Here is a 25,292-nt window from a genome sequence, read left to right as displayed (position 1 = left end):
AAGGAAAGAAGCAGGGATGGGCAGCTTCCTCTGTTAGTTCATTTCCTGTCAAATCCTTTTGCAAAAAGAAAAGATGCCTAATAAGACAGACAGTTTTATTTCATCATTCAGAAACCCTGCAAGTGAGCTTGTTATTGCTAATTTTTAGATTAGAGAAGTGAGGCCTCTTAGAGGTTGGTAACGTTTCCAGGCACACACAGAGTCAGGACTAGAGACAGCCTGAATGACAGGGCTGCCTGTGTTGTATGCGTACACATGGAGCCTTACCTAAGAGCCGGCTTTCAAGTCAGACCTTGGATGTCCATGGGCAAAGACACAGTGGGACAGGAGGACTCAGCAGGCAGAGAGAACAGGGAAGGCAGAACAGGCTACATAAACATTTACAGGACAAGCCCATCTCCACTCCATCCCCTCATCCTCTGGACCAGGTGCAAGAATGTGATCTACAAGTTCCACGTGATGGATGCATCTGACAGCTTAATAGGGGCCACGTTGTGGAAATCTTTAAGCGTCACAGTGAAGAGTTTACAGTGGATTTAGTAAACCAGGAGGAGACATGAGTTTTGAGCAGGGGTACAACATGATGCGAGCTCTCGTTGTAGAAAGCCTGGCAGGGGCCTGCACGGTGCCATAGAAGGTGAAGCATCCACCTGCAGTGCCCGCATGGCCTATGGGTGCCGGTTCAAGCCCCTGGGTGCTCCACTTCAGATCCAGCTCTCTGCTATGGCCTGAGAGAGCAGCAAAAGATGGTCTAGGTCCTCGGGCCCCTGCCACTCACGTGGGAGACCCAGAGCACAGAGTCTCTCATGTATCACTGGGCAGACTGTTTTCTGGCCTGGAACTCTGCATTTCTCACAAGCTCTCTCAAGCTTCTGACCCAGGGAGGCCTGGGTGTGCTTAGAAGGGACTTCCAAGAAGAGCTGTGAGGACTTCCTTTGTTTCAGACCTCAGGGCAGGAGAAGGGGCCAGCATAGGAGTTAGAGAGAAAACTGCAATGGGAACAGGTGGAGGTGGAGGGCGGAGATAGCTCTTTCCTATCCCTCGATGCAGGAAAGGGTCCGAGCTTGAGTGTGATTTTGTCCTTTCCTGGGGTTTCTGAATATGTCCAGTGCTTTCCGGTTGTCCCACTCCTCCCCCACAGGTGACTAAAGGCAGCTGGGGCTGTGTGCTCCCAGCTTCTCTCCAAGTTCCCATCAGCAGAGCAATCTTTATCCAATCCTGCAGAGAGCCGTGCCTGTTGCGGGTCTGACCCCTGAGTTCCAGGCCTGAACCCTGGCTTCCTCCTATGATTCTTCTCCCCATTCCTGCCCCGTTCCCAGTCCCAGGCATGTATCTGGATCAGGCTCTACTGAAGTAATGGGGTGGATATTTACTTCTTCCTGTTTTGTGCATGCTGGGCATACAACCTTGTACTTTACTCCCATGCCTTGAAATGTCAGGATCAGAACCCAAGCTGTGAAGTGCTGTGGCTGGGCTTTGGACTCAACCTTCGCATACCACTCCCTGCCCAAGAGACCTGTGTCCTGTATCACACTCTCACCCATTGCCAGGTTTCACAGCCACTCTCTCGCTGCTCTCCAGCAGCCTAGATTTCCCAGTGACTGGTGTCCTGGGCTGTTCACTCTTCTTCCTTGGGGGAGATCGTGACTGGAAAGAATGGTGACAGCGCCAACTGCTACAGAGAGCTGCAGGACAACGAGACTTAAAACAGACCACCTTGCTGGCCAATGGGCAGTCATTAGTGACCGTGGACCAGAGACAGCAGCTTAGTAGAAAGGTGAAGGGAGAGGCTGGTTTACATTCAGTGAAATAAATGGTGGAGGGTCAGGGAGAGACGCAGTCAATTTTAAGTACTCTTTGAAGAAATGTGTTGAGAGAAAAAGGGAAAATAAAAGTTCCAGCAAGCAATACAATGGAGGAGAGAATTTGTGAATAACTTGGAGGAGTTCCATGATTTGGGGAAAGAAAAAAATGTCCCAACAGAGATATAAGAGGAAGGAAACCTTCTGTTGCTACCTCCAGGCTCGTTAACATTTTTGAAGGGACTTTTCCAGTCTGTAGAAAGATGTCATTCATTCTGAACAATGTTTTAGAACATTTTAATGAGCTGACTTAATTTATTTTTAAACAGAAAATTTTATTTTTGAAAATAATCTGGATTTCTATCTTCTCTCTTTTTTTGAAGGTTTATTTATTTATTTGAAAGGCAGATTTACAGAAAGGCAGAGGGGGAGAGAGAGAGAGGGAGAGAGAGAGAAAGGTCTTTCATCTGCTGGTTCACTCCCCAGATTCCAGCAATGGCTAGAGCTGTGCCAATCCGAAGCCAGGAGCCAGGAGCTTTTCCCAGGTCTCCTATGTGGGTGTAGGAACCCAAGGACTTGGGCCATCTTCCACTGCTTTCCCAGGCCATAGCAGAGATCTGGATCAGAAGTGGAGTAGCCAGGTCTCGAACTGGTACCCATATGGGATGCCGGCACTGCAGGTGATGGTTTTACCCAATATGCCTCAGCACCAGTCCCTCTGTCTTCTCTTGGGCACTTCTAGGTACACATTCTCACATGCACCTGAATAGTGGCTAACCTCTCCAAAAGAAATGTTTAGCCACGATTATTTCACTCATATTACTTGCCTGTCTCTACACTCACTTGATTTTACAACTCTGTATGGACAAACATGCATCTGTGCAAACATGCACGTGTATAGATAAATACAGTCATCTACACAAATGGGAATTGCAGGTGTAAGTCGTGACGGTACAGCAGACTTTTCTGGGGCGAAGGGAACTTTCTGAGCATCTCTCACATCTGGCAATGTAGCTCGGTCCCTACTTTATCCAGGCGTAAGGTTGTCTTCTGCTGGTCCGGGGAAAGTGATTCAGCCTCAGGGAGAGATCAGAAGAAGCTCTGTACACTCCATGGGATAAACCAAAAAGGCGTCAGTGAGCTATTCTGGTTGACAGGCAGCTGCAGTTCTTTCGGATTCCTTGGAACCCCTGCTGCCATGAGGTTTCTGTGTCTGGGGTTTCACATGCTCACCTGGGCCAGCGGTTCTCAACTTTGGCTGCCTGTCAGGAATTACGTGGGGACTTTAGACTATGGGCATCCCAGAAATCCTGGATTAATTAATTTGGGTGAGTCCCACACATGACTTTTTAAAGTGCGTGGCAGGTGATTCTAAGTGTAGCCAGATTAACTACCATCGTCATGCCTTGTGGCAGTCAGTCTTCCATTCTGGACGTTCTAGGCTTCCTAGGCAGCGTGTTGAACATTTGGGTCAGAAGCTGAATCTCTTATGCCCTCCTCGTCACCTGACTCCTTTGCGATCATCACGGCTAGCTGGCTGGCTGCCTTTTGCACGTAGCCTTTTAACCTCTCATGACTGAACTCAATGATTTTGACATTTTACCCCAAATGGCAACACTGCCCTGCTGGCCCAGGCTCAAGAAAGGATAATGTAGCTTTTCTCTTATAGGAGCTGCAGCAAACAGTCAGGGAAATAAGTGGAAGAAGTACATATCAAATCAAACAATCCACAAAGGGAAAGCTGAAACATAGGTAGGGGTACTGGCTGTCCTAAATCGACTTGGGAAGTCCCAGATTTTACTTTGTTGCTTAATCATTTTATGGTAATAAATTCAATTTCTTCTTGGAAAATTAGGAGGCTTTGGAAAGAGGTGATTTGTAAATTGGTTGGTTAGAGAGTTGGGAGTGTGGGAAGAATTGTAAAAATTAATAGTGATTGTCATCTTACTCGGATTCTAAGAAAATTTCCAGCTTTTGCTGATTTGTTTAACCCATCTACAGCAGCTCAGTGGAGCTTTCTGAAACAATGGGAACGTTTTGCCTCACCAATACACTATGAACCACTTGTGGCCACTGAGCAGTTGAAATGCGATGAGGATCTGAGTTTTCAATATTACTATGCTTCAGTTTATGTAAGCATAAATGAAGTAGATAATAGATCTGCTGTTACCTGCGGTAGACGTATTTTGGGATGATTCCTCTCCCACACCTCCTTCACAGAGAGACTACCTCATGGACCTCTTTTAGTAGGAGCAGCCCTGGCAGTGGACAAAGCAGGTCAATTAGGTTGTCCTTCAGGAATGGGAATTGAGACCCTAAAAGACTACATTTATTTGGTAACAGTGAGTTTAACAAGTAGGGCTGGCACTAAAGGCTGTGTTATAGAAAGCCGAAGTCATCTGCTGAGTGGGGGTGGGGGGTGGGAGTGGGTAGAGATCTGAAACTATGTGATGAAAAGGGGGGAGAGAGAGAGAGAACCATGTTGTCTCATGAGTGAAGGTGTCACTTGGTCTTGGCTTTTCCGTTCTGAGCTCAAGGTCACTTGCACATATTTTGTTTCCTGTCCTTGGAGTCCATGAGAATTTCTGCTGTAATCATTCCATGATTCAGTTACTGGAGCTAGTTTACCATGTTTCTATTTCTTACAGCTGAAGAGCTTTGTTAAATACATTGTTTCTGGTTTTGGAATTGGCATAGTGGGCTAAGCCTCCGCGTGAGGTGCCAGCATCCTATATGGGCACCAGTTCATGTACCGGCTGCTCCTCTTCCAATTCACCTCTCTGCTGTGGCCTCAGAAAGCAGTAGAAGATGCCCTAGGTGTTCGGGCCCCTGTAGCAGCATGGGAGACCCAGAAGAAGCTCCTGACTCCTGGCTTTGGATCGGAGCTCAGCTCTGGCCGTTGTGGCCATTTGGGGAGTGAACCAGCTGATGGAAGACCTTTCTGTCTCCCCCTCTCTCTGTCTATAACTCTGCCTCTCAAATAAATAAATAAAATATTTTAAAAATCACTAATAAGGCGGCCGGCGCCGTGGCTCACTAGGCTAATTCTCCTCCTAGCGGCGCCGGCACACCGGGTTCTAGTCCCGGTTGGGGCGCCGGAGTCTGTCCCGGTTGCCCCTCTTCCAGGCCAGCTCTCTGCTGTGGCCAGGGAGTGCAGTGGAGGATGGCCCAGGTGCTTGGGCCCTGCACCCCACGGGAGACCAGGAAAAGCACCTGGCTCCTGGCTCCTGCCATCGGATCAGCGCGGTGCGCCGGCTGCAGCGCGCCGGCTGCAGCGCGCCGGCCGCGGCAGCCATTGGAGGGTGAACCAACGGCAAAGGAAGACCTTTCTCTCTGTCTCTCTCTCTCACTGTCCACTCTGCCTGTCAAAAAAAAAAAAAAAAAAAAAAAAGTAGGTCTACTTCTTAAGTAGACCTATTAAAAAAAAATCACTAATAAGGCAAGATATGGAGGATAAAAACATGAAGAAAAAAAAAGGGGGGGGGGGGACGCAGTGGCTCAAGCAGCCTCCTGGGCTGCCAGCATCCCATATGAATGCCAGCTCAAGTCCTGGCTGCTCCACATCCCATCTAGCTCCCTGCTAATGTGTCTGGGAAAGCTGTGAAAGCTGGTTTGAGTGCTTGGGCCCCTACACCTATGTGGCAGACCCAAATGGAGCTCTTGTTACATGGTTTTATCCTGGCCTGGCCCTGACCATTGTGGTGTGGCCCTTTGGGAAGTGAACTGATGGATAGATGATCTGCCTCTCCCTCTCTTTCTCTCTGCAACTCTTTCAAATAAATGAATGAATCTTTTAAAAATGGAAAAAGAAAAATTAGGAAATGCTTTAATGATAATTCTAAAAGTAATGGTGCTGTATTGTGAAATGAGCCAGTTCAAAAGTCTTAATTTGATAAAGAATGTTTCTTCATATGAGACAGTTGTTTGGCAGAGCTTGGAGAGACCTGAGACTTGGCACATTATGGTTTTCAATAAATATCTAATGAATGAAAAATAAATAATTTTAAAAAATTAGTGCCCCAGACACACAATCATCATTTTCATTACTATCATCATAAGTTTAACATGAGTACAAAGTCTCAACTAGAATGACTGTTCCAGTGAGAAACCTAATTTTATCTTTGTTTTTTTTTTTTTTTTAAGATTTATTTTATGTCATTGGTGGCTGTGTACCTTCCAGTTTTAGCACATTGTTGCTAGCACATCCTTTGTATTTAATTAGTACTTTTTTTTTTTTTTTTTTTTTTTTTTTTTTTTTTTTTTTTTTTTTTTACAGGCAGAGTGGACAGTGAGAGAGAGAGACAGAGAGAGAAAGGTCTTCCTTTGCCGCTGGTTCACCCTCCAATGGCCGCCGCTGCAGCCGGCGCACCGCGCTGATCCTGGCAGGAGCCAGGAGCCAGGTGCTTTTCCTGGTCTCCCATGGGGTGCAGGGCCCAAGCACCTGGGCCATCCTCCACTGCACTCCCTGGCCATAGCAGAGAGCTGGCCTGGAAGAGGGGCAACCGGGACAGAATCCGGCGCCCCAACCGGGACTAGAACCCGGTTTGCCGGCGCCGCAAGGTGGAGGATTAGCCTATTGAGCCACGGCGCCGGCTCTTAATTAGTACTTCTTAACTGCTAAACTCCATTATTTGCTTTTCAGGTCAGACTCTCATCACATTATTTATATTGTATATGATGACAATGTTGCTAAGAGGACAAGATGATGAAAGTCTAAGGAAACTGAAGGACTGAGAATTGGGTATGAAAAATATGAATTGACAAACATTGGAATACTTCTATTTTTCAAAAAACATTTTTATTTATTTATTTGATAGGCAGAGATACAGAGGGAGAGAGGAGAGGGAGGGAGGGAGAGAGAGAGAGAGAGAGAGAGAGAGAGAGAGAGAAATCTATCTACCAGTTCACTGTCCAAATGGCTGCAATAGCCGTGGCTGGGCCAGGCTGAAGCCAGAAGCCAGGAGCTTCTTCCAGGTCTCCCACATGGGCGCAGGGGCCCAAGCACTTGGGCCATCTTCTACTGCTTTCCCAGGCACATAAGTACAGAGCTGGGTCAGAAGTGGAGCAGCCAGTACTTGAACCAGTGTCTATATAGGATGCCGGCGCTATAGGCTGAGACTTAACTTTCTATACCACAGTGTGGTTCTTTTAATATTTCTCTCATCAAAAACAACTTCCTTGGATGTTTGGCACAGCAGTAGAGATGTTGTTTGGGTTCCTCGTACCCCATGTTGGAGCATCTGAGTTCCCGACCTGATTCTGCTTCTAATTCCAGCTTCCTGCACATGCACACCCTTGGGGAGGCAGTAGGTGGTGGCTGAAGTAGTTGGGTCCTTGCCACCCATGTGTAAGACAAAGATTGATTTCTGGGTTCCTGGCTTCACCTGGACCCAGGCCAAGCTATTGCAAGCATTTGGGGGAGTGAGCCAGCAGGTGAGAGATCTGTCTCTGCCTTTTAAATAAATACATAATATAATATTTTTAAAAACCCAACTGTTGGGGCCGAGGCCAGCGCTGTGGCACACTAGGTTAATCCTTTGCCTGCAGCACCGGCATTCCACATGAGCGCTGGTTCTAGACCCGGCTGCTCCTCTTCCAATCCAGCTTTCTGCTGTGGCCTGGGAAAACAGTAGAAGACGGCCCAAGCCTTTGGGCTCCTGCACCTGCGTGGGAGACCCGGAAAAAGCACCTGGCTCCTGGCTTCGGATTGGCGCAGCTCCAACCGTTGCGGCCATTGGGGAGTGAACCAACGGAAGGAAGACCTTTCTCTCTGTTTCTCCCTCTCACTGTCTGTAACTCTACCTCTCAAATAAATAAATAAAATCTTAAAAAAAAAAAAAACTGTCTTGTAGTTCCCAATATTAATACCTAGATTATTGTGTAGAACAATATAAAGTTGCTTATGCTTAGTGTAGCAAAATGCATAAATAACATGTTCTTAAAGACAAAGAGGGGATTCATTTTTACATTAAGACTTTTACTTGTTTAGTAAAACTGTTTCTTTTTGACTGCTTGGCAGAGAACTGGGAAACACTAATTGCTTAGTCATAACAGAAGTGACACACTGCAGTCATTATCCATTTCACTGGATGTTACCTGACGGCTGAATTATGATCACTGTCACAGGCAGAAATAGCTGTGTCCCACTTGTGGAATTGCTAAATGTGATATTTTTCTTGAAGCATCATTTTTGCATTATGTAGGCTTTGAAAAACACAAAGTACAGTTTCTTAGCTTTCTTTCTTTTGGGAAGGGAAAAAGATTTCAAAAGCTCTTGGAGCTACCTTAAACTTCACCTGCCACAGGAAAATTCAGGAGAATCACGCTCCTGTTGAAGATTACAGAGCAAACACCCAAGTGAATGGTGTTCCCTCTAAAAGGCTGCGCAGCCGTGCGTTGGGAAGCAGATGGATCAGCGCAGCCCAGGGACCTGGCTACTCATTCAGCCCTGGGACACAGGCCCTTCTTCCATCACCGGCTCGGCTTCCCTCACCCTCTGCGTCCACCCGTCTTGGACGTCATCTTCCCGGTTTCTGCTTGCTTAGACATCTTGCTTACTGGAAGCTCCTCTGGCACCTCTGCCCACCGTCCCTCCCCTCTCCTCACCGAACTTTCTCTCAGATGGCTCCTTCTCTGTACTGTCACTTTCCAATTCCAAAGGAGAATCCTACCGACTTCCTACTGATCAGAGTTTTATCCGAGAGTTACATGATAACGAGGGATTATCACCCTGCTTGGGGACAACTGTGGACCGCAGGTCACCGGTGTGGGGACTGGGTTCTTGGGTCAATGGATGATGCTTACTTCAATCAGCCAGGGTGGGGGGAGGTCACGTGTTTTGTGTTAATAGCGCGACCCCGTTCCTAGGAACACTTAAGGTCACTTGTCTCTGGCCTTGGGCTTCCTTTGTAAAGAAACTCTGGGTACGGCAAGAATCTCCCACACACGCGCACGCACGCACGCACAGATGAACAAGGCAGGGGCTACACTCAAGGGAGAATCCATAAATGGATTGGAATTCCAAGTGTAGGAAGCAGTGAATAAAGAAAGGACGAAAGCTACACCGACGCGGGGTCAAGGACTAGCTTTGTCCACGTCACATTTCCTTGCAGTAGGACGGACTGCTTTTCAGGAATGCATTTTCGTCACCCCGCAAATTTCTTTAGGGGTCGTTTTTTTTTCTTCCGGCCCCTGGCAAGCCAGCGGCCACGTCGCTCTGCCTTCCTGGGAGACCTGACTTCCGCACGCTGGGGGCGCTTTGTTTCCGACGCTCGGAGAGAAACCCCGGCAGGAAATCAGCGCCCAGGATGAGACCCAGCGGTTGAGTATCACGGCTCTGAGTATCGCGGAGGGAATCGAAGCTCCGGGTCGGTGTTCCTAGAAGCCCCGGGCGCCTCGCCACCTGTCTGGAGTCGGCCCGCTCCCGCGTCTCCTCCCCTAAGTTTCCTCCTCATAGGCTTGTCCTCGGGAGAGTGGGCGGCCCCTTTCCTGAGCGCAGAAACTCTTCTCTGCGTTCCTCCTCCTCCACTGCAGTCTTTCTGTTGGCCACGACCACTTCCTCCCTCGTGCACTGAGAGAACACCGGGTGCCGACCCACGCCGCGTCAGTTCCTCATTGCCAAAGAGAAGCCGGCAGAGAGGTGCGTGCGTCCCCGGGGAAGACGTGGCGCGGGCGTGTCGGGTGGAGGCCACGGCCGTGGCAGGCAGCGTGGGCTGCGGGGACCGCGAGGGGCACAGGCGCGCGGAGGTGACACCTGCGCGGCCGAGGAGGCGCCCGGGTGGGCGCGCGGCGCGCACGCCTCCACCTCTCCCGCGGACTTCCGCACTCGGCTCACGTGACTGTTCGCCGGCCGGGGGCGGACGGGGAAGCGCGGTCGCGATTTCTACCGCGGTGCAACGTGTCGGTTTGCAGTCGGCTGTGGTTGGGGAGCCCGTTCCGGAGGAGCTGGGTGGGGCAGGGCTGGGGAGAGGGGAAAGGAGGATGCCCCAGGGAATGCGCTGGTCTCAGGGCAGCGACCTCTGCAGTGCCCGAGGTGATGCGGCTCTGTGCCCTCCAGCTTGGGGCGTGAAGGGGAAGGCAGGGGACACAAGGGGACCGAGGAGTCGGGGGAAGGGCGCGTGTTCACCCGGGATTTGGGCGCTCGCTCTCGCGGCGTAGAGTTGCAGAGACAAAGGCGTCCGGGACTCGGTCCTTCCCGGAGCCCTCCCCGCTGCCCCGAGACGGGGGCCCCAGCGCTGCGCTCCCCTAGCAGGCATCGGCGCCGGTGGTGAGCGTGGGATGACCCTGCAGGGCGCAGCTCTTGGGGACCCCCTACCCGGCTGGATCGCCAACTTGGCGCAGCTTTGACCATATATGGAGCGCGCGCGGCAGCCGAGGAGGAGCCAGGAGCCGCGCCGGCCGCCCCTGAGTGACTGCGGGGCGGGCACAGAAGGGGAGGCTGGACACCATGTGGCCCCTGGGTGTTCATTCGGCTCCTGATACGCAGGGTCCCCACTCCGGTGGGCTTAGAGAATCTCCACGTATTACCTGAAAACTTTTTAAAGAATAACAAATCTGAGAGGACCCCAGAAAGTTCATGGACAATCGGCGTTATTGTTGAACCCCGTTTGTCCACCCAGGGTAGCCGAGAGTAAGGACAGCCTTGGGTGTATAGGTGGGCGGTGGGCGGGGAGCGGAGGCGGCGGCCGCCCCCTGCAGGCGGCGCTCTTTGTGATCCCACGCACAAAGCCTAATGAGATTCTGTGACAATTCCGGGCCCCGCTAGCATCTGCCGTCGCCTCCCTTTGAGCCCCCCTTCCTTTCTTCTGGGGCAGCCTCTCCCTGCCTAGCTCTTTTTCACCCGGAGGCCGTCTGCTTTGGCCTCTCCCTATTGTTCTGTTCTTCTTGCTCGCTGCAGCCCTAGGCTGCTGTGCTTCTTATAAGATGTCCTGGGCCTGCCAAGCTCAGAGTCTCAATGGGTGTTTTCCTACTTTGTTCCTCTCCCGCCTCGGATCATAAAATAAGGGAGTAAAACATGGGGGGATGATGTATGCTAGCTGTAGTTTCTAAGCCGGCGATTTTTCTACTTCTAGGAGCCTGAGCAGGGAGATTGCTGTAGCTTGGGAAGCGGTTCTTAGTTAAGTCCTCAGCCAGTATCCGTGTCCCACAGAAGCAACTCACTATTAAATTTAGTTCATTTGCATAACAAAGAGAGGAAGACAAACACGCAGGATGCGGTGGAAGCAGCTTTTGTTTGTGGGGAGTTAACCCCTCTGAGCCTGTTTCTTTATCCAAAAATGGGGATTAATTATGAGTATTTTGCCAGGTTCTTGAATTAACAGATGTGTAATGAATTATAAAGAAGTGTTGGTTTCCTTCCTTTCTTAAAATTGGATGACTGTCCGGCTGCTTAATACAATGCAGGTGTGCCCGCTGTACACCATGCGAGGGGTGTTGTGGCACAGCAAGTGGGACCACTGCCTGCCATGCCCGCATCCCATATCCAAGCTCAGCCAGCTGCTCCACTTACCATTCAGCTCCCTGCTAATGCACCTGGGAAGGCAGTGGAAGATGGCCCAAGCACTTGGGCTCCTGCCACCCATGTGGGAGACCCAGATGGAGTTCTTGGCTCCTAGCTTGGGCCTGGCCCAGCCCTGGCTGTTGCAACCATTTGGGAGAAGGAACCAGTAGATGAGATCTCTCTCTCTCTCTCTCTCTCTCTCTCTCTCTCTCTCTCTTTCTGTTGCTATGCCTTTTAAATAAGCAAACAAGTCTTTAAAAAATAAGAGATTTGCTTTTTTGGTTTTCATTATCAAAGGAGAACTAAGTCTGAAGTGTGTGGTTGGGTGTGGGTGGAAGCAATGGAGAAAGATGTTAAAGATGCATATTCCCAGCAGTGCAGTGGTGTGGTGGGTTCAGCCACCACTTGGTACACCCACATCCCATAATTGAGAGCAAGTTAGAATTCTGGCTGCATGTTGCCATCCAGGTGGGCAACACAGATGGAGTTCCTGGCTTCTGGTTTTGGCCTGGTCCAGCCCTGGCATTTGTGGGCATTTGGGGAGTGAGCTGGTGAATGGAAGCACGCTCTCTCTCTTTCTCTCCCCTCCCTCCCTTCTCTCTCTCTCTCTCTCTCTCTCTCTGCATGTGTGTGTGTGTTTGACGCTCCCATTCATCACTCTGATCTTTAAATAAAGTATTTTTTTAAAGGAGAGATAGGTTTTGCGGGGAGGGCACCAGAGAACCCGAGAGTAGAAGAGGCCCTTAATCCTGGCTGTTTCCTTCTCGCTTGGTCCAGGACAGATGAATTTCCTTGTCCCTCAGAGATCCTTACTACTTCTGCAGAAATGTTCCCAAGAACCCAGTGCAGTCGTTTTTCATTGTTCATCACTTTTCTTTCTCTTTCTCTTTCCTTCTTTCCTTCCTCCCTCTCTTATTCCCCCCTCCCTTCCTCCTTCCTTATATTTATTTATTTACTTGGAAGGCAGTTGCAGAGACAGAAAGAAAAAGAAATCTTCCATCCACTGGTTCATTTCCAAAATGGCCACAATGGCAGGGTCTAGGCCAGGCTGAAGCCAGGAGACAGGAACTCCATCTGGATTTCCCACATGAGTGCAGGGGCCCAAGTACTAATGTATCTGCTGCTTTCCCAGGCACGTTAGTAGGAAGCTGGATTGGAAGTGGAGCAGCCAGGACTTGACCAGGCACTCATATGGGATGCCACATTGTAGGTGGCGGCTTAACCTGCTGCACCACAATGCCAGCCCATCTTCTTCTTCTTTTTTTTTTAATATTTATTTATTTATTTGAGTGTCAGAGTTACACAGAGAGAGAAGAGAGGCAGAGAGAGGGAGAGAGAGAGATCTTCCATCCGATGGTTCACTCCCCAATTGGCCGCAACAGCCAGAGCTGCGCCGATCTGAAGCCAGGAGCCAGGAGCTTCTTCCAGGTCTCCCTCGCGGGTGCAGGGGTCCAAAGGCTTGGGACATCTGCTTTCCCAGGCCACAGCAGAGAGCTGGATTGGAAGTGGAGCAGCCGGGTCTTGAACTGGCGCCCATATCAGGCCCGGGTGTTAACCCGCTGCACCACAGCGCCGGCCCCGCCTTTTTTTTTTTTTTTTTTTAAGATTTACTTATTATTTGAAAGAGTGTCAGAGAGAGAAGGAGAGACTGAGAGAAAAAGATTTTTCATCTCCTAGTTCACTCCCCAAATGGCCACAATGGCTAGGGCTGGGCTAGGCTGAAACAGGGAGCCAGGAACTCCATCCGTGTCTCCCATAGGGCTGGCCAGGGGAAACATAGTTGGGCCATCATCTGCTGCCTTCCCAGGAGCATTAGCAAGAAGCTGGGTTGGAAGCAGAGCAGCTGGGACTCAAGGCAGCACTCCTGTAGGGGCTGCCACTATCTCAAGCTACAGCTTAACCTGCTGTACCACAATGCTGGCCCCTGCTAGGCAGTATATTTTTTTAATATGCCTTCAAATTTCCTTTTCTATGAAATTTATCTCTCCTGCCCAATAGAGCAACACAAAGCAAAACTCTTAGGAAAGTTTATGAAAACAGTTTTAGTTCTTCAAAAGAATAGCAGATCTTTTCTAAACTCACTATGTGAGTCAAGATTCTTTGGAGTAGAAGTGACAGAAAGTCACTTAAACCAGCAAAAACAAAACCAGGAAAGATTATGTGCTCCTGAAACCTGAAAATTCAGGATTCTGTACCGGCTCAATCCTTGTTGATGGCGGGACTTCCCTTTGTGTTAGCTTTGTTCTTGGCAGGCTCTTACCACCAGGTGGCCACGTACATCAAGGGCTGTAAACATTCATCATAGAACAGGTAGAAGGAGATTGTCATTTTACTACCAGTCCCAGCAAAATCCCAGGGCAGACCCCCTCTGTTCCGGATGGGGTCACCCATCTTATGCCTTAAACCAGTCATTCTGGTTCTGAAACACTTCTGGAGCCTAGGAAGAGGCACTTCCTCGAGTGCCTAAGTATAGAACAAGGAGAGAAAGGCTCTATACAAACACACACTGGCAGATGGTGTCAGGATGGAGAATGGCTGATGGGCGGGCAAAATTCAGTCAAATGCTCCAACTTGACATTCACAGCTCTCTCCCCATCATTTTTCTCAGGGCTTAGCATTGAGGCATTCAGTGGAGTGGCTGTGTCTTCTGCCTACATGTCTTCTGCCTACATGTCTTTTTGCCTACATGCTAGCATGTTTTGGTTCCTTGTTTCAACTAAATTTTGAATGGCATATAATGTTACAGATAGGATTTCACCAACACAGTCCCCAATATTTGAACACTATAATTTTTGATAAGATTTATGTAGATGCATTTAATTGAGGATTTTGTACTTTACTGTGATACAGGCTCCTTAAATTATAATATTCACACAAGTAGCATAGCAGATGGTAGTGACACTTTTAATTATTAGTTGATAGACAATCTGGTGTCCCAGTCAATATCGTTTAAACAGGTGGTATATAATTAGAGATGTCACTCATGTTTTCAGAAGCTACCAGGAACTAGCTACAATCCATCTGGATAAAGTTGTTTCTTCCAAGTCATCACCATGAAGAAAACCCTATATGCAAACCCCCTTTTTTAGCCCCTTATGGGAGTACTTCCAAAAGTTCATGGAAAATAGAATTGAAAGATAAATTTATTTTGGTTCAACATTTTTTTTTTTGAAATCTGTGCCTACAAGGGGTCTTCAAAAAGTTCATAGAAAATATACATTATGAAAAAACTATGCACAGATTTAAAATATCTCTTGTACCAAAATATTTATCTTTTAATTCCATTTTCCATGATTTTTTGAAATACCCTTGTATTCAGCTTGGAAAATTTATCATTTGAAAACAAACCGAACTCAGGCATATTCTACCCAGTTGCTGCAAATATAGTTTCATTTCCTTTGTTGCCTTTGCTTGTTCTTTCCAGTGTATGAAACCAAGATTTGTTTAACCTCTACTCTGGGCGCCCGAAGTGATAGTGCAGTGGGCATTACAGTCAGGTCCTCCAGAGGGGGGCTTCCCACCCATAGCTGAGTGACGTGAAGAGGCCACGCAGGACTGCGGGAGACAGAGCTCTTCCTGGAGGAAGTTATGTCCGAGCTGGGACTGGCCACGTGGGAATTAGCCCAAGAAAGGAATGGTGCTAGTGTGGGTCAAAGAAGCAGTATGTGTAAAGGCTGGTGGCCAGAGACCAGGGGATGTTAGAGAGATCCAAAGAAGTCCCATCAGAATTCTTGGGTGGTGTAGAGGAGGCTGGAGTAGTGATGACCCAGGCGGTGGAGGACATAGTGAGCCAAGAGAAATCTCAGCTGCTCTGGGTTCTGGATTCCTGCCTATCCAATGATGGATGGTCTTGGACACAGCTCTCTGGTGCACTGCCCAGAGAGGGACAGGATGCCCCCTGCACATGACCCGGAAGTGATCACTGCCTGACTTAACATTGTATCAGTCCGGCCGGCGCCGCGGCTCACTAGGCTAATCCTCCGCCTAGCAGCACCGGCACACTGGGTTCTAGTCCCGGTTGGGGCGCCGGATTCTGTCCCGGTTGCCCCTCTTCTAGGCCAGCTCTGTGCTGTGGCTCGGGAGTGCAGTGGAGGATGGCCCAAGTGCTTGGGCCCTGCACCCCATGGGAGACCAGGAAAAGCACCTGGCTCCTGGCTCCTGCCATCGGATCAGCGCGGTGCGCCAGCCGCAGCGCGCCGGCCGCGGCGGCCATTGGAGGGTGAACCAACGACGAAGGAAGACCTTTCTCTCTGTCTCTCTCTCACTGTCCACTCTGCCTGTCAAAAAAAAAAAAAAAAAAAAAAAAAAAAAAAAAAAAAACCATTGTATCAGTCTGCTTCCTCCACTAGACTATAGACTCCTGAAGGGCAGGAAAGATGACTGCTCATCCTGGTATCCCCAGCACCTCACCCAGGGCCTGTCTCAAATGTGCTACATTTTTTCCCTTTCACTTCCCTGATTTTGCCTGAGCTCTTCCGCATGCACAGAACACCTTTGCTTGTTTGCGCCCCCCCCCACCCCTGCACTTGGCCCCAGGGAGCCCCAAGAAGCCTTGGGTGGCTTCCTCCTCCGTGCTCCCCTTGTGCAGCAGACACAGCGCTCCGAGTACTGGCCACATTGACATTGGTTCCAGGCCTCTCTGGGCTTTTGGAAGGCATACTCTCTGAGGACAGGAAGATCCGTGTTGCTCACGTTTGTATTTTGGTGCTTAACAGAGCCCTGCGTGGAGTTAACAGCAGGTGCCAAGAGAATGACTGCCTTCTCACCAGCAGATGTGGAGAACTGAGTGGAGGCAGCCGAGTGAGCGAGTTAGAGAGGTAGAACCATGGGGCCATTGTACTGCCCACTCGTACCTGCCACTCAAGTATTTTTAGGAAGAGGAACATGGAGTATTAACCGCCATAAACGCTACATGAAGAAAAGGGCCTTTGGGCTTGGTGGGATGTGCAAATGGTCATAATATATGCTTACTTTTCTGTCTCAGGTAGCAATGAACGTGGAACATGAAGTCAACCTCTTAGTGGAGGAAATTCATCGTTTAGGTTCAAAAAGTAAGTATCTGACTCTGAGTATTTCTTCTGTGTTTACTCAAAGCAGGCAGGACGGGCATTCTGGTCAAAGGGGTCACCCTGGGCTATCCTTGTGGTCGCTTTGCCCACGTCCCTGGTGGTGACTGCCTAGAGCCGGGCAGTGACATCTGGAGACACAGAGCTACTGAGATATTGGGATTCCAGTGCAGGGAGAGGTTGAGATATTCCTCTGTCTTTAGATTTGGAAAAACGGTGCTGAGTTTCCTTCATCTGGTTGTGTCAAAATCCAGGAATTGAATCATGTTCAGATTTTTATCTGTCACGCTATCAAAATTCATGTGTTCTGCTTTATTTGGCCATCATTTTATAAACTTCCACATGACTATGGACTTAAATTGAAATTCTACAAAATTGTCTTTATTTCCCCCAAATTCTTGAGTTTTGTACAAAAAAGTATTTGTATACATATAACTAAAATAATACAACTAAAATAAATAGGTGTTGCTTTAGGTGTTTTTTTTGTTTTTTGTTTTTTTAGTCATCTTTTTCTTCAGCCATAACTAGGCAGCAGCTGTGAAGAGAGTGACATGTGAAATTGGTGGTATTAGTGAAGCTGTAATGAAAGTTACTATTGTAGCTTTAGGTATTTGGCACATCTCAGACAAGTTTTCAAAAATTTGGGGAGCATTTTTCTTTTAAGATTTTATTTATTTACTTGAGAGGTAGAGTTATGGACAGTGAGAGAGAGAGACAGAGAGAAAGGTCTTCCTTCCATTGGTTCACTCTCTAAATGGCCACAACGGCCGGAGCTACGCCGATCCGAAGCCAGGAGCCAGGAGCTTCTTCCCGGTCTCCCATGCCGGTGCAGGGGCCTAAGCACTTGGGCCATCTTCCACTGCTTTTCCCAAGCCACAGCAAAGAGCTGGGTTGGAAGAGGAGCAGCCAGGATTAGAACCGGTGCCCATATGAGATGCCAGAGCCGCAGGTGGAGAATTAACCCACTGTGCTACAGTGCCGGCCCCTGGGGAGCATTTTAAAAATAAGAACAATAGACATATTCAGCAACAACAAGGATAATAAGATTCAATGTTTTAAAATTGCATCATGTAAAAAGCAGTGTCTAACAAGATTGATTGTGTCATTGCAACTTGATTCTCCTTATTGGAAGCCCCCTTTGCTATGAATCACAAATGCTTTGAAGTAATGGGACATGGTTTGAAGCTTTTCTTGAGCCATCACATCAGATGTCCCCTGCATTCACTTTGTATCGATGCCATGACAGATGACAACCAACCTGGAAACATAAAACAGCATGTTTACTATCTGAACAGTGTTTTTTTTGTTTGTTTGTTTGTTTTGTTTTGTTTTGTTTTGACAGGCAGAGTGGATAGTGAGAGAGAGAGACAGACAAAAAGGTCTTCCTTTTGCCGTTGGTTCACCCTCCAATGGCCGCCATGGCTGGCGCGCTTCAGCCGATGCACTGCGCTGATCCAAAGGCAGGAGCCAGGTGCTTCTCCTGGTCTCCCATGCAGGTGCAGGGCCCAAGGACTTGGGCCATCCTCCACTGCCTTCCCTGGCCACAGCAGAGAGCTAGCCTGGAAGAGGGGCAACCGGGACAGAACCCAGCGCCCTGACCGGGACTAGAACCCCGTGTACCCTCACCGCTAGGTGGAGGATTAGCCTATTGAGCCGCGGCACCGGCCTATCTTAACAGTTCTACAGGTCAGGAGTCTGAGAAGGGTCTCCCTTGGCTAGGATCGAGTAGTGACAAGGTTCTCTTCTGGAGGTTCTAGGGGAGAAAGTGTTTCCTGGCCTTCTTCCAGCTTCTAGATGCTGTGCATAGTCCTCGGTTCATGACTGCCTGTCTCCATCTTCAGAGTCCTTGTGTCACATTCCTCTGGCCTCCTCTTCTTTCTCTCACTTCCATTTTTAAGGACCCTTGCGGTTACACTGGACTCAACTGAATAATACAGGATAATACCCCCATTTCAGGGTCCTTAATTTCATTGCATTTGGAAGATCCCTTTTACCATCTTTAGCAGCATAATCACAAATTCTGGAGGTTAGAACGTGAATATATTGGGGAGGGCATTATTTTTTCTACCGTTTCCTCTTTTTGGTCTTCTCTAAGTCACTTTATTTCTATATCAAACATGAGTCATCATTACTGAAATGTACAAAGAAAAGATAAAGGAGGCATATAAAAGAAGGTCTGAACTCAGCCAGAAGTGAATTTAATCATATGGCCAGTTAATATTTGTTACACATTTACATAGACCAAGCCCTGAGCAAGTATAAGTAATCCATGTTCCTTTCCCTCAAAGATCTTACTAGTTAGTTAATGACAATGGATAAAAACTCATGAGGCAATTATCAGAAAAGAAGCAGTAGTAAACTGTGGAGTGCTGACATTCAATTCAGTACAATCCCGATGAAAATGATTGCTGAAAGCTGTTGTAGTTGGGGACACTCAATGAAGCCTGGAATCTCTGTAGGGTTTTTGAAGTATGTGGCAGGTGAGTTAAGGAGGAAATCCACTGGTAGAATTCAGAATGAGGACGAATCTGCTGTTTAAAGAGAATGCTGAGAAGACATTGGATTATGCAATTTATTTAGTTTCCCAAATGAACAAATGGACCATCTTTCCTAACCCCACTTTTCTCCGACCGACTTCAGCATACCTGCATGATGGGAGTTGGCGAGGCTTGTTTTCAATGCTGATGCTCCAGCATGCTTCTCTTGCTACATTCTTGATTTTTCCTGCCATGTTGTTCTTGCAGTATACCATTTGGATTGTTAAAGGCCTATTTTCAAAGATGTGTAGGATTTTTCTCCTCCTTGTCCATGTCAACCTAGTGTTTATTGGTCAAATTCACTTGGTTTTAAAAGTCTAACCTTCAGACTGCTGGAAGAGTGTCGCTCTTCTACTCAAGCAAACTGCAACTCAGCTTCAAAATTAGCAGCTTTACAAACTGGAAATCTTAAGATAATTATCCTAGCTTTTATAAGCATGAAAAATCTTTACAATTTGCAGTGTCACTGGGACACCTGACTTTATTTCCTTCTTTTTTTTTCTTCTAAAATTTATTTATTTGCTTGAAAGTCAGAGAGAGAGAGAGAGAGAGAGAGAGAGAGAGAGAAAGCGGTCTTCCATCCATGGCTTCACTCCCCAAATGGCCACAATGGCTGGAGCTGGGCCAATCCCAAGCCAGAAGCCAGGAGCCAGGAGCTTCTTCCCAGTCTCCCATGTGGGTGCAGGGGTCCAAAGACTTGTACCATCTTCCACTGCTTTCCCAGGCACATTAGCAGGGAGTTGGATTGGAAGTGGAGCAGCCAGGACTTGAACCGGTGCCCTTATGGGATGCGAGCACTGCAGGAGGCAGGTTCACCAGCTATGCCACAGCACCAGCCCCACCTTGAGTCTCTTGTTCCTGCTAAAACATGACTCACTGAGCTGCAAAGCATATATGGAGGGAAGTTATCTTCTGACATGTTGTAGTTAGTTATTTAAGTTGTGTCTGGAGTAATTTTGACTAATTACGTATATGATATGTGAACTTACACTGGAAATGGATAAACCCGACTTTATCTTTTTTTTTTTTTTAAGTCAGATTCTTTAAACTCTTATTTTCCTTCGAGTGAAAAAAGATTGAGAAAGATTCTTTGGAGACTGTAACTCTTTCACTCAACAGATATCTCAGCATCTGTACCTTCTTTGTGCTCAAGCGCTGGAAATGCAGAAACACAAAACAAAAAAAGTTCCCGCTGAGCCCTTGAGGGCCTCTGGAGGTAGCTGAGAGTCGGGCTGGAAGCGGGTATCAGGAGTGGTCACAGCGTGGACTCTGGAGTCAGACTCTGCCGGAATCCCAGCTCCCCCAGATGCCTCCCGTGCGATCTTGGGCATATCACTAATCTTTTGTGTGCCTTGGTTTCCTTATTTGTCTAATTTAATAATAGTACTTCATTTCAGTGAGTCAAAGACACCTTTTTAAATCTCTAAAATAAGGATGCACCTTGGTAGGCTATAGTTAAACTGGCGGTTTAATTGACTATAAAATAGCATTGCTTCTTGCAGTCAGTGGTGTTTTCTTTTCTATGAAATGAGGATTAAGTGATTTTTAATGACTCAAATGTGTGGGACAGATCTAGGAACATAGCAAGTACTCAATAAATGTTAGCTATTATTACTGTAATTGATCCTGGGTGCTTTGATGGATAGATATACCCGGTTCTAAGAAGAGCTATTAACTTAGGGAATTATGAGAGCCTTCTCAGGAAAAGTGACATCAAAGTCCATCCTTGAAGAAAAAAATGTAGCTAGGAAAAGGGGTCTGGACAGATGGTTCAACCTGGGCAAAATTATGGAGGCAGGATCTCTCATCACCTTGGCAACAGCAAGCAGTTTATTATGACTGGATCAGCAGGGCTGTGGACTTGGATGGCAGCAGCTCAGCTGGGCATGGGTGCAAGGCCACAGCATCAAGAACCTTGTCTGTGAGGCCGTGGGCTTCGCTTGCTTCCTGGTTTTGAAGGTGATAGGGCGCCATTGCCAGATTAAAGTAGAAGAGAACTAATGGGATCTGCATCTTATAAAGCTTCTCCCACGTATTTTATTCTGTACCAATGGAGAGAGGGCAAAGCGGAAGAAAGGGGGACAGGAAGGGGTTGTCAGTTTGCAGGGATGCAGGTAAGAAACGATTCGGGAATTACTGTCTCTCAAGAAGGGAGGCGAGAGCTGCAGAAGGCACCAGGAAGGTGGAGTCACATGGACATTGGACAGATTGAGCGGGGAGAGAGTAGAACTCAAGACCGCACCCAGGTTTCGTCTTTGGTGCCTTTAAACCTTAACCTAAACTGATCATTTTCTGTGTGCTGGGCCCTGTTCATCCTCGCAAGGCTCTGTTGGGGGGCTGGGAGTCATTCTCTCTGGGTGGGTGAGGTCGCCGGAGCCCAGAGAGCCAGGTGCACTGGCCTGAAGTCGCTCAAGCAGCTCTGTGGTAGATTCCCACTGAAACCAAGGGCCGCGCTGCTGGGGGTCTAAAAATCAAACAAGTGTTGTGTCTTTGCTTTCCAGGAGCAGCGTGGCCAGATTCTATGTGTTTCCCTTTGCAAGCTCTGTTAAGTAATTTCCTTCAGACGAGTCAAGTCCGCACCCTAGCCGCTGCTCTCCTGGGTGCTGCCCTTGTTTGCACGGTGCTTCTAGTTTGCACACGCTCACCCCCCCTTCACAGAGCCTGTGGTCCCCGACAGAGCGCTCACCACGTGCCAGGCCCTGTGCTGGGTGCTGTAGAACTGTGTTCCCTGCCAGGCTGAGGGAGGTATTAAGATCCCCAAGGCCAAACCAGTAGGTGGCAGAGATTTCCACTGAGGACTTCCATGTTTTTTTGTGTGTGTTTTGTTTGTTTGTTTGTTTGTTTGTTTTTTGACAGGCAGAGTGGACAGTGAGAGAGAGGGACAGAGAGAAAGGTCTTACTTTTCCGTTGGTGCACCCTCCAATGGCTGCTGCGGCTGGCGTACCACGCTGATCCGAAGGCAGGAGCCAGGTGCTTCCTCCTGGTCTCCCATGCAGGTGCAGGGCCCAACCACTTGGGCCATCCTCCACTGCACTCCCGGGCCACAGCAGAGAGCTGGCCTGGAAGAGGGGCAACCGGGACAGAACCCAGCGCCCCAACTGGAACTAGAACCCGGTGTGCAGGCGCTGCAGGCAGAGGATTAGCCTAGTGAGCCATGTTTTTAAAGAGCACCATGTTACACTTCACTGTGAAAGTCCAGAAGAGGTACCACCTCCTCCATGAAGTCCTCCTAACATTATAGCCACTGTCATCTTGCCCTCCACACTGGAGAATGTGGTGTCTCTGCCACTCCTTGGCCAGCAGTGGCACACTGCTTTGTACAGCGGCCTGTTGCTTTGTGTATGACTTTGCTGATTATGTGTGTGCTTCTTGTTGCCTCATGGGAGTTGAAGCTACTTCTTTGAAAGCTAGAAAGTGATTCTCTACTTCCTTCCATCTGACTCTACTGCCCACCACAGTGCTGTGCTCACAGGCGGAGGTTACTAACCATCAGGTTACAAGTTGTGGCACAGGCCAAGGAGCAGCCCTCCCCTGCCTGTGATGGCTTCTCCCCTTCTCCTCCTCCTCTTCTTTTTCTTCCTCCTCCTTCGTTTTCTTCAGAACTTGCGGCAGCAGGGTAGGAAGGGGTCAAGGCTCAGCCAGGTGATCTAAGAAATGAACAATTGGGAGATATCTGGGATTACCCTTATCTCCAAGTTTTCAGGTGTTAGATTGATTTTTAATTGTGGAATACATTTTTGCAGAGGGAGGGGAGGAGAGTGGGGGAGGAGAGAGCGAGCCAGTGCCAGAACAGAGAGCTCCCACTCATTGGTTCAGTCCCTAAAATGCTGGAAAAAGGATGGGGCTGGGCTGGGCCCAGAACCAGGAGGCAGGAGCTCAATACAGAGCTCTCAGGTGAGTGGCAGGTGCCCAGGTACTTGCGCCATTCCCCGCAGCCTCCCAGGATCTGATTTACAAGAAGCTAGAATTGGTAGCCAGAGCTGGGAATCAATGCCCAGACACTCCAGTATGGGATGTGGGTACGTTAGCTGCTAGGCTAAATGCTCGCCTTCAGTTGATTGGTTTTTAACAACAGATCCACTTTTTGTGTATCTTGATTTTCAATGCCTGTGTTAAAAATTGGCCTCCAAACAAGATAATCTAGAGCCCCTGTTAAATACAGACTTCTGGGCCTTCCACCAGGGATTGTGAGTTAGTAATCATGATGAATGTCTGAGGATAATGCGGTTTTAAGGCCCCTCTTCCTCCCAAGTATGTTCAGAACATAGGGAAACTCTGTTCTTGATCCTGGATTGTCTCCTTTGCTATTTTTATTAATTTAGCAACTAACATACTAATAAAAAGAGAAATTGAGAGAGAACTAGAAATTCATCTGTATACAAGGCATTGTAGAATATTGGCCTTTTTTCAATGTTTCTTGGCTTTTATTCAGTCTTCATTTAGATAATACTAAGGCTAAGAGATGTACATTTGTTTCATCACTTTTGGATCTGAGAAGAGACTTCGTTGAATTTATAACTATTAAAGTGTTAAGTTTTAATCTTGGGTAGCCTTGGCTGGCGCCGCGGCTCACTAGGCTAATCCTCTGCCTGCGGCGCCAGCACCCAGGTTTTAGTCCCAGTTGGGATGCCGGATTCTGTCTTGGTTGCCCCTCTTCCAGTCCAGCTCTCTGCTGTGGCCCGGGAGTGCAGTGGAGGATGGCCCAAGTGGTTGGGTCCTGCACCCGCATGGGAGACCAGGAGGAAGCACCTGAATCCTGGTTTCGGATCGTCACTGGCCGTAGCGGTCATTTGGGGGGGGTGAACCAATGGAAGGAAGACCTTTCTCTCTGTCTCTCTCTCTCTCACTGTCTAACTTTGTCCCCCCCCCCAAAAAAAAAAAAAAAAAAAAAAAAAAACCTTGGGTAGCGCATAGTTAGATGCTTATAAAAGATTTTGTGATTCTCCCATACAGGGGGATAAGAAATGGGTTGCATTTTCTAACATTGTGTTTTCTCTAATTAGATGCTGATGGAAAGATAAGCGTGAAATTTGGGGTCCTATTCCAGGATGACAAATGTGCCAACCTCTTCGAAGCCTTAGTGGGAACTCTGAAAGCTGCGAAACGGAGGAAGGTTGTTACATACCCAGGAGAGCTGCTTTTACAAGGCGTTCATGACGATGTTGACATTACATTGCTTCAAGATTAATGTGCTTTGCGTATTTTGTGTATTACTCCTTTTTGTTTCTGGTAAACTGGAATATTGGGTCAAAGGACAAACATATGAGCATCCCCTGATGTATTTTTCTAAAACTTTGTAAACAAAAGGAGACTCATATTTTACAGGTCTGTTCTTTTTTTATATCTTGAAAGATAATATAAAACCCATTATTTTTCTCAGGAATCTGGTTGGGAAATCGTAGGCACTGAGACTGTTTTTTTTGTTTTGTTTTGTTTTTTTCTCTTTCGGAGGGGGTGTAAGAGTGTTTCGTAAATCGTTCTTAGACAATTTCTACAGATACTAGATGTTCTGTTAAAACAAGAGGCAAACTGTAGACCAGCTCTCACAAGGAACGTTGTGTTTATGTAATAAAGACATGTAACCATCTTAACATCACTTTATTGCCTGATTTTGTTATTTAAGTATTTACGTAACACTCAGAATTGAGTTTGTACATCAAGGTTTGCACATTTGATAGAAGTTTTCTTAAAACTACAGAATTGAAAAAATAGGAATGGTTGGTGTTATAGTTGGACTCTGAGAGTATTTACTTGATGCCAGCTGTATACTTACACTGAGTTAGGGGATATGCCAGAAGATGTAATTGAAAAACATTGCTTTTTCGCTGGATTAGAATCATCTGAAGCAATCTGGGATTGTTTTATGATTGCCTGTTGCAGCCTGTAATGCAGAATTGAAAATGATCCAGGATAGCAAAGAGGGTAAAATCTGGGGAAACCACCACAGCCACAGAAGGCAACATACAGAAAGCAGAATTTGCATCAGAGGGTGAAGGGAATTACAAGGGGAAAGGTGGGACGAAAGAGGATGATGGCGGAAAGAGCAGCGGAGGGGCATGAGCTAGAAGCATGCTCTCCTGAAAGACAGGACATCAAGCGGGGCAGTGTGTTCGGGAGAGGGGCAGTTCAGGTCGCACCCTGAACGTGGAAACCTGGAAGCCAGAAAGGGGAGTCTGAAAAGGAAACAGGAGCAAGAATGCTCTGTGATGAAGGTTTTGGTTAGTGCAGGCGGTCTGGCCCTGGCGATGAGGTGGGTTGTAGAGACTGAAGAAGAGGGGAGACGAGTCAGCTAAAACACTGCTCAGGGGCCTGAACGGGTTGGTGGGGTAGTGACAGAAAGACAGAGGAAGGATGAACTCGGAACTCCAAGCACGTTTCTAAGGAGATG

At 47.8% G+C, this 25,292-nt stretch overlaps 1 protein-coding gene across 2 annotated transcripts; it reads left to right on the top strand.

Moving 5' to 3' along the window:
• Positions 1-9,308: 9,308 nt before the first annotated feature.
• ABRACL (ABRA C-terminal like) lies at positions 9,309-24,500 on the top strand. Of its 2 annotated transcripts, none has more exons than XM_002714847.5 (3): positions 9,309-9,441; positions 16,286-16,352; positions 23,908-24,500. In XM_002714847.5, the coding sequence occupies exons 2-3, from the start codon at positions 16,292-16,294 to the stop codon at positions 24,090-24,092; spliced, it is 246 nt and encodes an 81-aa protein (XP_002714893.1). In that variant the 5' UTR covers positions 9,309-9,441; positions 16,286-16,291; the 3' UTR covers positions 24,093-24,500. The 2 variants fall into 2 exon arrangements, with proteins under 2 accessions (XP_002714893.1, XP_069929600.1); XM_070073499.1 differs by lacking the exon at positions 9,309-9,441 and adding an exon at positions 9,635-9,701.
• The last annotated feature ends 792 nt before the right edge of the window (positions 24,501-25,292 follow it).

Source organism: Oryctolagus cuniculus, chromosome 5 (genome assembly GCF_964237555.1).
Source record: "Oryctolagus cuniculus chromosome 5, mOryCun1.1, whole genome shotgun sequence".
Lineage (NCBI taxonomy): Eukaryota > Metazoa > Chordata > Mammalia > Lagomorpha > Leporidae > Oryctolagus > Oryctolagus cuniculus.
This window is presented reverse-complemented; position numbering and strand designations above follow the sequence as displayed.

What these genes read in the sequence shown, in the direction of transcription:
- ABRACL (XM_002714847.5), top strand. Translation starts at nt 16,292, where the DNA reads ATGAACGTGGAACATGAAGTCAACCTCTTAGTGGAGGAAATTCATCGT. An exon ending in TCATCGTTTAGGTTCAAAAA is followed by an intron (nt 16,353 to 23,907) that starts GTAAGTATCTGA and finishes TTCTCTAATTAG; the next exon opens with ATGCTGATGGAAAGATAAGC.